This window comes from Ochotona curzoniae, unplaced genomic scaffold (genome assembly GCF_017591425.1).
Source record: "Ochotona curzoniae isolate NIBS_2020 unplaced genomic scaffold, NIBS_Ocur_1.0 contig_2235, whole genome shotgun sequence".
NCBI classification, from domain to species: domain Eukaryota; kingdom Metazoa; phylum Chordata; class Mammalia; order Lagomorpha; family Ochotonidae; genus Ochotona; species Ochotona curzoniae.
This window is the reverse complement of record NW_024465384.1, coordinates 3578268-3590321: the sequence shown is the minus strand read 5'-3', so window position 1 is coordinate 3590321 and position 12054 is coordinate 3578268. Positions and strand designations below refer to the sequence as shown.

Here is a 12054-nt window from a genome sequence, read left to right as displayed (position 1 = left end):
CAACGAGGCGTTTCTTGAGACTCTTCAGCATGGCTTTATCAACACAAGCACACGAGGAAGTGCTGGAGCACACGCAGAGCTACTGCAACCCTCGCCCATGGCTGCTGGTAATGCCATCTGGTGCAGCCACTGCGGAAGAGTTTGCCAGCTCCTCAAATAGTTGAAAACAGAGTCATCCTAGGAAACAACTTCATTCATGTATGTCTACCTCAATGAAAAAAAAAAAAAACCATGTCCACAGAGAAAGCTGAACGCAATGATGCGAACAGCAGCATCATTGGTAATGGACCAAAGGAGGAAGACTTAAATACCCACTGATGAATGAGTGAGCACACACGTTCATTGCAATATTATTTACCTGTAAAAAGAAATGAAGTACTGATGATGTTACATTTGTAAATCTCAAAAATGCTCTATTAGGTGAAAGAGGCAGGACATGGAGCATCACATCCTGTGTGGCTCCTTTTATACGGTCTATCCAGAACGTTGAAACCCACAGGGAAGAAAGTAGATCAGAAGCAGTTTTGCAAGCTGTTGTAAAAGTTTTGAAACTAGAAAGAGCTCACAGGTGCACAACACTGGGAACACTAGAGTTAGCACTGAACTGGATACTTTCAAATAGTTAACCTTTCTGTAGATGTGCAGTACTACGTCTTTGCAGATGTAACATGAATTCTTCCAATGACTAAAGAAGATGTCCTCCTTTGATTTCCCAGGCCATAAGCAGGAAGCTGACTGGGAAGCAGAGCAGCCAGGACGTGAACTGGCATAGCACCCACATGTGATGCTGGCTCCAGCTGGAGGAGGATTAACCCACTACGTTACTGTTCCAATCCTTTTGTGAAGAGTCTTGGTTATATTTGAGGCATTCACGCATGAATTATTTGTCACCGCTTCATGCATCCCTGCATTAAATCAAACCAATGACTTAAAAAATGAGTTAGCTACTCTAGGAAATAAACTTATTTGTAAAACTTCAGATCCAATTCCTTCAGATTGATAGAAGCAAAGAGTTACAATTAAGGAGGTCATTTTCTGTTAACTCTGCTAAAGTCCCTAAAATAAATACAACCTACTTGAAAAATATGGAATACATTAAATCCTACGGACAAGAAATAAAACCAACACAGACGAAATCCCTGTGGGAAATAAGAGCCTGAGGATACCCATCTTCAAGAGCACACAGTTCATTTACTTTCAGGAAAGATTACCTTGCAGGCTGCTAAGCAGTGCAGCGTCAGCAAAGCCATCACCAGCGCCAGGAGAAGGGTGGCTAGGTTCCGCGTGTCCCAGATGGTCTCCACCAGGGGAATACTGCCCACTTGCCAGTCATAGCACAAGGTAACAGGTGCGAGCATAAGCCACACATTGAAGGCCAAGAGGTAGGAATAGGTAAGGAATCTGCAAAGAGAAGAAGGGTCAGTGAAACACACATGAACACACATGACATAAGCCATGGACCTATCTATTTGATTAACTGATCATCTGGGGATATATCTAATAGTTTCTAACCACGGAACTAGGTGCTGGCTTTACCATGGCGAAAACCACGTACAGGCATCAGCATCATGAGACACTGTAACCCGGGATGGATGCTGTGAGCAAAGTGTTCAAAAATGTGCGTGATGGAAATGCTGCCTGGTGTGAAGCGGGATTCCCTCAGTCAGCATGATCTGAACTTTTCCTTCTCCTTTATACCCAGAATCCTGCAGATTCGAGCATACTTCAACATTTTTTTTATCACATATTGCCCCTTATTGAATTTATTTCAAAACACTGAAGTATCCATGGTTGATAAGGCCCTTTCTTCACAAAGCAAGGAACCAGTCTTCAAGAGGAAGGGCATGCAGCTCCCCTTGCTGACAAGAGCCTCCAGGAGCACACAGGTGAAAAGAAAGACAACAGATGGAGCCATGGGTCCTGTTTCCTGTGTGGGACTCCAAGGTAAAGCAGGGGCGCCTTTCCCTTTGAGTAGAGAAAACTGTCTGTATTCCGATGTGTTGACTCAATGCAATGATCAAGCAGTGTTGCTCACTCTTGGAATTTCAGAATTCTTAGTTCATGATCAGTTGTTTTAAGCCCCTGGAACAGGAGATGACCCAACTCGAGCAGGTTCAGCCCAACATCCTAAAGATGGCCCACTTCTAGCACTTAGGTAAGACCCCAGAAGCACAGGCAGAGCAAAAGCTGACAAATGGAACTACAACACGCTAAGAAGCTTTGGCACAGCAAAGGGAATACTGAAGAAAATGAGGGACTGACACAGAATGGGAGAATGTAGCCACGCATCTGGCAAGAACACACAAGGATATTAGTACATGGTTGGTGGGACTGTCAACTCACACAACCATTAGGAAGAGAGTGCTTAGACTCCTCAGAAGCCGGAAAAGAGACCCACCTAACCTTCCAGATACACCCAGAGCAAATGAAATAAGCATGCGTAAGAGCTATTCATACCCTTAAGTGTACTGCAGCTCAGTTCACACTCGCTAAGTTAAGGAATCAACCCAGATGTTCACAACTGATAACCAGATGAAATAAATGTGCTATATACTCATAACAGAATACTACACAGCCACAAAAAGCATGAAATCCAGTTAACGGAAACAAAGTGGATGTCAACACTAAGCTTGGTGAAATAAGGCAGACCCAAACAGCAAACTATCATGTTTTCTCTACTTTGTGGTACCTAAACAAACCCTAGGATGTGTAAGTGTGAAACTGACATCTTACAGGCGGATATTGGTAACTCTTGACTATTCATACTCATGCATTACAGTGGTTTTTATGCTGTTAGTTGAATGCTATATTTAATGGAGTATTTGTCACAAAAAATTAAAAGAGAAATGAGAAAGGAAGGAGAGAAATATCCAGGATTGTAACTTCGAAATACATCAATTCTGTTCTCTTTATGATAACAGGAAATTTTACAAAAAGAACTAACATGAGCCTCCTACACATCTCATTGTCTGAAGACGACACTTAAGAAAGTTTCAATGCAAAAACAGAACATTGTCAACAGAAAAAGGGCAGCTCCCGCTTGTTTCACAAGAAGTACAGTCATGTATCTTGCTCTTTGTCTAACTCCCAGAAAACCCTTTATCCTTTGCTGAACTCGGAGTCTTGGGTTCACTGCATACACTTGGCACCTCTTGGAAGGATGTCTGCCAACAAACACCATGAGTACACAGCACCAGTGTAAAACACAACTACTACCTAAGCATAGCACCCACCCAGTCCAACCCTACCTGGTCCCACCTGAATGGATGATTGGTCTTGCCCCTATCCAACACTTGCATATTTATCCCCTAGCTCCTGGAGTACTACGGATGTCTCCAAGGCTTCCTCCTGCCAAGCACAGGCCCAAAGACACTGCTTGCTTACTCTCACCGTCAGCATGTGCTACCTCTACCTTCAACCATCTCTGGAACAAAGCCAAGAAAGCCAGCACTTGCCAAACCTTTTCTCCAAAAGATAAGAAACCTTCACTTGAACTGAAGAAATACTGAGGAATTACCCTGTACAATTTCCTAAGTGCTGAAGGGTTATGCTCTAGCTCCTCCCCATCACATTGGCATATTCACTGCACAGGCAGTGGGAACAAAAATATATGTTGGGTACCAGTCCAAGGGTACTTTAAAAGGCTTGTGGAGAATACAAGGCAAGTTTATTTTATTGCAAAGATGTTTGGAATCTGGGGCTGGCATTATATCATTCTCAAAACCAGAACCCTGTAAAGGAACAATGGGCTTCTCCACTTACGATTCAATTTCCTGTGAACAGCCTCACAAAAGCAGCTTGACGATGGTCCAAGCACTGGGGCCCCTGATACACCTGCGGGAAACCCAGATGAAGCTCCTGCATCCTGCCTTCAGTCTGGCCACGGCAGCCACCGGGAGAGTGAACCAAGACTTGGAATCTCTCTAAAGTCTTCCAAAATAATCATTTAAAAAACCTCTATAAATTGTGCATTTTAAAAGCCATATACACACTATACATAAACTTCTGAAGATCTCTCACATAATATAAACATCGACTATCAGTGTTCTTAGAAATGGTAGATTAATTATAAAAAAGAGGATTACAGGAACCATCCCAGATCCGCAGAGAATGCATGGCAAGATGGGAGAGGGAGATTTAGGCAAGGCCATTAGATGAAAAGAGCTACAAACTGTAAATGAACAGGCACTTTCTGGGAATGGTTTATAGGACAGGATTAAAATGTGTAATATAAAGAATTACAAAATGATTCCCATTCGAATGTCTAAAACGCAAATAGGCTGAGTGCTGACAGGTGAGTGACACAAAGGGAGCGTTAAACATTGCTGTAAACGGACTAACCTGATTTGGAGAACTGCAGGAAGACACATGAAAGTAAATTAAGTACTGCCTGCAGTAGCCATTCTACTCCTAACTTAGTACCCAACAGCCCTGCATACAGGTTTACCAGATGACACTTATAGGGTTGTTCATAGCAGCAGTGCTCCTGGCAGCCACAACCTGAGCCCAGATATCGACATATAATAAAGTGGATACCTACCTCCCAGAGCAGCTATTCAGTGGAAATCTGGTCAGCAATAAAACTGAATGCACCAGCATGGATGAACCTCATAGTGTTAATGTGATAAAAATAAAAGTCTGCAGAAAATATACACACAATAAAGGGGAAAAAAAAACATCTAAAGACAGTGGGGGATGACAGCCAGTATACAGCGTGGCTCCTGAAGTCACAAGGTTACCTCCAGTTGGGAGGATGGCACAGAAGGATGCCAGTCACTCTCACTGTCCTCCTCTAGGTAACAGGCAGCAGGTACCAGGCCAGAGCCATGGTCCTTCCAGGTCTTAGCCCATCAGTAGCAACGAACACTTGCTGAGACCAGAGAAGAACAGGCCACTCCCCTTACCCACTCACTACACACAAGATTCCAGCATCTCTAACCAGCTTCTCACTGTGGTTTGTAGAAGTTCTTTGAGCTTGTAAGGACCTATGGTTCCATCCAACCAAGCCCAACTGATTGGAAAGCAGTTCCAAGCTTCTGAAGGAACCAACCCCAACAGCTTTAAGAAAGAAAAGGCACAGTGGCCAGTGCTGTGGGTTAAGTTGCAGACTGTGGTACCAACATTCCATACTGAGCACCAGCTGCTCTGCTTCCAATCCAGCTGCCAGCAACGTACCTGGGAAGGCGTGGAAGATGATTCTAAATACTTAGGTCCCTATCACTCATTTGGAAGACTTAGACTGAGTTCCAGGCTCCTGACTCCAGCCTGGCCGATCCCTGGCCATTGTAGAAAGTAAGAGAAATGAAATGAAAGAAAAGGCGGGCCATGCCATGAGGACCAGGTCTTTACCACCATATACCTCCCCTGAGGTTCCACACTGCTGACACAGCCCCTCACCTGCTTACCAGGTCCTCTGGCATCAAAATTCACAGGTGGCTGAACTCCAACCCTTTCTGAACTTTCAAGCACCAACCCAGATGTCACATCCTCTGAATCTTTCCCCTGCCTCAGCACCAGAATGTGCCCCAGAATGCCAAGTGGGCACACTCCAGGTGGGCCCCACAGCACCAGGGCCTATTAAGGTACCCGGCTTCTTCGCCAAAACTAAAGCTCCATGAACAGGGAGTATACTTTGGCCCTGAATGTTTCCATAATACACAGCTCTTGAACCAAACAGAGTCTAAGGCTTTTAAGAACTTAGTCTGATATTAAAATAATAGTATTGACAAATGGGGAAACACTTGAATTCTATATTTCATTTTGGCCTGAGACAAAAATAAAACTTCAATGAAGAGGGTTTGAGCCATGAAAACACATAATCAATAGGCACAGACTATAAACTCTTCCCCTTTGCTGTCCCTCTCAGCACCTCACTCACTCACACACACCATGGGATCCTGAGCAACACATAAGGAAAGGTGTTTCTCTTCACAGATGCACCAGCGTGGGCTATGCCTGACCTGCTTGTTCTTTATCTGCGCTAAGCTACAATGAAGAGCGTTTACATAAGAACTCTTGTGACCACAGATGAACTCTAATGGGAAGCTGAAATGTCACTGTGTTTCTGACCTTTTGAATGTACTATTAATACAGCTTTCTTATTAACAGAGTCAGCTGCCTCAGTGTAAAAATAAATGAAAAAGTACCAGCACCTTTCCTTACCCAAAGAAGCAACTGGAGCATCTGCAATGCCTTGCCCATCTCCTGCCTCTGTCTCCATAAAGTATTTTATATCTTTTATATATATATCTGGATTCATAACCAGCATGCTTTCTTCCATGGAGCACAAGTTGAGCGTCCACTGAGAGGACACATCCCGACTACATAGGATACACCAACCCGGGTTTCCAGTGCCCATTCAAGTGTCCTGTTGGGCTGTGAATCCCTTCCAAGAACATGAAAAATCTGCTACTGTACACAACACTTTGTAGGTTACAGAGCACTTGCATGTAACAATTATCTAATAACAAAAACAGCTCTAGGGACAGGTGAGGTGGCCGACACCTTTTTAAGATGCTGTGTTCTATACTAGGATGCCAGAGTTCAAGTCCTGGTTAGGCTGCTCATTCCAGCTTCCAGGGACACAGTCTGGCGGCAACAGGTGATGGTTCCAGTAGCGGAGTTCTGGTCATCCACTTGGGAAACCTGGATTAAGTTTCCAGTTCTTGACTTTGGCTGGACCCTGCCCTTGTCATTCTTACAATAAAGATATTAGCTTCTAGAAGGCTGAGATTTCTTCAACATCCCACAGCAAGCACTGCACATAATATGGTTCCTCATCGTACCAAACAGGCTCTCAACAACCACTTCTTTGCTAACGCAGCACACTCAAAGGGAATATGAGGAGGGATTTCATCTGCCTGAGATTCTGGCTTATCTGAACTTTAAGTTGCAAGCAATTAAAGCAAGGCTAACACAAACTTGAAATTGGTATATAATCTCTTCTAACAGCACATCAAACCTGACCACCCTGCTGAAACTGTTAGAACAACTCCCAGCATGTAGAGGTCTTAAAGAAAAGCTTGCGCTGTTTGCTTTTATGTTTCAGTGCTAAGCAGAAAAATCAAGTCTACTCATTTAACCTTCATCAGCCATTCAGGGATTCAAGATTGTAATGGAGAGAGAATATGCAGATTTAAAGGATTCGACAGTTTTCTTCAAAAAGTAAAATACCAATAAGTGATTCACATTAGCATGTTCCAACTACTGATCCTTAACCAGAGGTGAATGTCACCCTCTCTACAAGTTCTAATAACACTCCATCACCAACAACAGCAGCTCTCCACCTGTGTTTCTAAGAAAATCATCGGTGTCCTTTCCGTTTGGAAAACTCAACTATCTTGGTCATTTTTGTCCTGAAGAAGCTTACTATGAACATGTGGAATACGTCAGGAAAGCAGTTCGCTTCTACAGAGCCTCAGGCCACACAGAGTAGGCACACAGGGCTCAGAAAGGTGAGTGGCAGGGCAGGCATCTGGTCAGGTAATTAGGACACCTGTTCCGTGTCGGGATACCGGAGTTCAGGTCCTGCTAATGCACACCCCGGGAAGCAGCAGGGTTCCTGTCATCACGTGGGCCAACTGGACTGCGAGCCCAGCTCCTGGCTGTGGCCTGGCCACTTCAGGCATTTACGGAGTGAATCAGTGTACAAGAACTCCGTATGCTTCCTCGTCCCCTTTCTCCTTCCTCCTCCTGTGTCTCTGTGTTGCCTCCTACCCATCTGCTTCTCAAAGAGAAAGCCAGACAATTCTCATTAAGATGCTAGTTACAGGACTGGGTGATGGCATCAACATGAAGATGCCAGGTAGTTCCGCATGCACCAAAGGCTACAAGGAAGTTGCATGATCAAGCATCTGAGGACCACCTTCTGGCGCACGTGGGTAAGCTCACACATCATGCTGGCATCCCACAAGGGAGTACTGCTCTGAGTCCCAGCTGCTCCCTTTCTAATCCAACTCCCTGGTAATGTACACGGAGAGGTGCTCTGAGTGTTTGCTTGGACACTGCCACCTAGATGAAAGACCTGGAGTGAGTTCTAGGCTCCTGATTTGGGTTTGGTCCAATTGCAGCTTGTTGAAACAATCTGCTGAGTGAATCAGCAGATGAAAAATTGCCGACCCCCCCTCAACTTCTCTCTCCTTTTTTCTCTCTCTCTCCCTTCTTCCATCTCTGCTCCTCTCTAATTTTGCCTTTCAAAGACAACCTTATAAAAGAAAAAAACAAACAATACCTCCTTTGTTCCTTAACCTCTATTGACCTACCTCCTTCTCAAGTGGCAGTGACACTGTCACGTCATCCACACCTGATGGTTAGCACAATCTGAATGCTTGGGTTTAAAGGGAGAGGGATAGAGACAAGGGCCTCATCTCCACAGCATCTTGAGTAACGGTGCCTTCCAATTCTGACAGAGTCTAACTTGTGCTTTGACAAGTCCAACGGTTAAAAACAAGAGGTCAGATTCTAAATTACATCCAAACTACTGTTAGAACAAACCGTATCCAAACATCTTTTAGAACATGTCCAAAACATAATTCTTATACAACTACAAGTCAAAAACTAATGATTTGTACCATTTGTTCATAAGAGAAGCAGACACTTCACAAAGCCTGCTTAGGAACAAAATCCAAAGAATCAAATGCAGCACACACTTTGACAGGAACAAATATTTCTGTGACTTGATAGACATTGCCAAGAAAGTGAAATGATGACACTCAGAAAGGGAGAAAATGCTTATAAATCATAAGGGACTTGTATCTAAAATAATATGAAAAGAACCATCCCAACAATGATGCAGATGGTAACTCAATGAGGAAATGCCATGGATCAAGGATCCGGACATGCTTTTCTCCAAAGAAGATTCCAGTATACACATGAAAAGACAGTCAACCCCAGGAACATAGAACAAAACCACATCTCACATCCAATAGTGGGATTACAATCATCGAAAAGCCCACCAACTAAAGGCAAGGACCAGTATTGAGGACCTGGAGTCTACACACATATTAACGATGGAAACGTAGCAGGGTATGAGGGTAAGGTCAGTATTCAAGAAGTTCCTTCAAAACGTTGAACCTAAATCAACAAGGATGCTTCAACAGCTGCAATCGTAGGTAGAAAGACTCAGAAGAAATGGAAACCTAAATCCACATGAATACTTGTATACAGATGCTCATGGCCCCAAAGTAAAGTATTCATCATAGCCCCAAAGGAAAACAACACAAAGGTACAGTCCTATGGAAAAATGAAATACATAGCGTATCTGTTCAATGAAGAAATGAAAAGAAGGGACCTAGCAATCCATGCTATAGCACAAATCAGCTTAAAAATACTGTGCTAAGTGGTAGTCAAAAAAAGATTACATGCTATCTGGCTGCATTTATATGACATGTCCAGAAAAGGTAAGTCAGTGGTTTCCCAGGTGCAGCAGAATAGGGGCACAATTATAATCACTGCTAGCGAATATGACGTTGCTTAAAAAATACTTTGCCAGCCAGAGTGACAGAGAGAGGGAGATACAGAAGAAATCTTCTGTCTCTTAGATCACTTCCCAAATGGACACAATGGCTAAGGCTGAGTCAAGGACAAAGCCAGGAGCCAGAAGTTCCATCCAATTCTCTTACAAGCCTGCCAGGGGGTTGGGCACTTGGGGCATCTTTGCTGCATTCCCAGACATATTAACAGGGAGGCGAAATGGAAGAGCCACTGCCAGAACTCAAAGCTGATGATGTGGCACAGTCGGTTAAGCAGTCATCTGTGATATTAGTATCCCATATGAGCTCCAGTTCAAGTAGCAGTTGTTACAGTTCTGATCTCTTCTGATCTAGCTCCCTGCCTGGGAAAGCAGCAGCAGACTGCCCAACTACTTAGGTCCTTGCCACCCACGTGGGAGATCTGGATGGTGTTGTTGGCTCAAGGCTTTGACCTGGCTGACATCTAGCCACTACAACCATTTGCAGAGTGAATAATCAGGTGGAAGATCTCTCTCATTCTCTCTCTGCATCTCTGCCTTTCCAATAAGTAAATATTAAAAAGAAACTACATACTTAATGGGATGCCAGCGTTACTAGTAGTGACATAACCCACTGTGCCACAGCGTCAGACTTGAATATGGAATTTGAAAGTAGGGAGGGAAATTAGATTTCTAAAATTGTGGTAATGATGGCACTAAAAAACACTGAATAATACACTATGAAAGGAAAATCACATGTTATGCAAATTATAATTCTGTAAGGCTATTACTTAAAACATATAAAATAAATACATAAATGTCTGTAAGTTAGATTTTTGAAACTAGGATTTTCATAGCATGTAGAAAAAAAAAAGAAGCAATGAGATAGGCATATTAGACACAATTTGATCCGAGTGCCCAACAAGGCAATAAACATTCAATAAGTTTTCTCTTTTCTACTAAAGAGAGATCATCAGAAGTGTCAGGTCTCCATGTTAAATTGCTTGCTGACCGAGCTGCAAAATACAGCAAATAAACCCAATGGTGTCCATGTTCCCATCACAGTCAGCCAGCCAGCTCCTTCTGCTCCATCCCCAAGCCCTGAGTCATCTCTCCTCACACAGATTTCTCATGCCCATTCCTCCATGATTCATCATCTCAGTTTAGTCAAGCCATTTCATGGAAACAGATTAAAGAGAGGCAGGCAATCTCAGAACTAGCATCACAGTGCACTGTCTGCAGCAAAGGAAAATTGGACCAACGTGCTCTGAAAAGTGTTTAGGATTTTTCTTGAAACGAAATATACGTAGCTTCACTGACTACTAAATGCAGAGCAAGCAGAAATGCTCATCAGACATCTGTTTATGATGTGGACTCCGCCAGGAGAAATCTTACCCGGGGCAGGGATGCAAAGGCACCCTTGGAAGACGTACGCAGTTTATTGATGAAGTAAAGGAAGACACAGAGTTAAGCCTGTGCAAGATTCCCGTGCTTGAAGTCCTAACCCTCAATGGGACGAGATTTAGAGCGAGCCCTATGAGGAGGTTAAAAAAGTGGAATGAGCACCTGGCCCTCTTATCCTTGTAAGAAGAGGACTGGACATCATGACTCTTCCCCTTCACGCACGCAGCAAAGTTCAGGTGAGGACCGGGAAGAGACACTGGCCAGAATGGACATGACAGCACCTGGATCTTGCACGTCTCGCCTCTGCAGCTGTGAGGGGATGCATCTCTGCTGTGCGCGCTTCATGACCCGTGTTATTAATTAAGACAAGCCTTGCAGAGGTGGACAGATGGGCCTGCATGGGAAACCGGAGATGCGTCCTGACAGCCTCCCAGAGCCAAGGGCACAGGTGATGAGGAGAAAAAAATCCATCGCAAGTTGGCAACAGCCCAGGGTAGCTTGACAGCCATCAGCCTAGCAGAAATTTTAAAAATCACAGAAATAGGAGGAAGCTCATGCAGAATGGAATTACAAATAATGTTCTGGGGCCACCATGGTGGGTGGTACAGTGTGTTAAACCTCCGCCTGCAATGCTGCCATCCCGTACAGGAGCATCAATTCAAACTCTGATCTGCTTCCCATCCAGCTCCACTGCTAATATGTCTGTGAAGGCCATGGAAGACAGCCCAAATGCTTGGGTCCTTGCCACCTCATGGGAGATCCAGTTAGGGTTCCTGGCTGGTTCCTGGCTGGTTCCTGAATGGCTCCTGGCAGCTCTGAGAGTCAGGGTCATTTGAGGAATGAACCAGTAGATGGAAGAACCCTCTCACTGCCTCTCTTGACTCTACCTCTCAACATAAATAACAAAATAAACAATTAAAAAAATCCCCCACGATATTCTGAACATTCAAGCACAGATTCAAAGACAGCTGTCTTACAGGAAAAACCACTCAGGCTAACTACAAATCTTAAGCTTGAAACGTAAGAACAGAAATACATTTTTAACAGAAAGGGGTAGAATATAATGACGATGATGACGTGGTTCTTTGGATATTGTGGCCTGTCACTTAGTGTTGACTGAACTGCCGACAAGGGTCACTGATTTGTTCAGTCAAGCCCCTCTGGAAAGTTGTACAGGTGCCCTGAAAGCAAGAGAACTTGGC

General features: G+C 43.9%; 1 protein-coding gene across 3 annotated transcripts in view; it reads right to left on the bottom strand.

Annotated features, from left to right (window-relative positions):
- Positions 1–12054, bottom strand: part of TMTC1 (transmembrane O-mannosyltransferase targeting cadherins 1) — a 188301-nt gene that overhangs the window by 88627 nt on the left and 87620 nt on the right. For all 3 annotated transcript variants that reach the window (XM_040972266.1, XM_040972267.1, XM_040972268.1), the window contains one exon: positions 1212–1401. In XM_040972266.1, coding sequence (XP_040828200.1) covers positions 1212–1401 — 190 coding nt within the window. The remainder of the gene's footprint in view (positions 1–1211; positions 1402–12054) is intronic.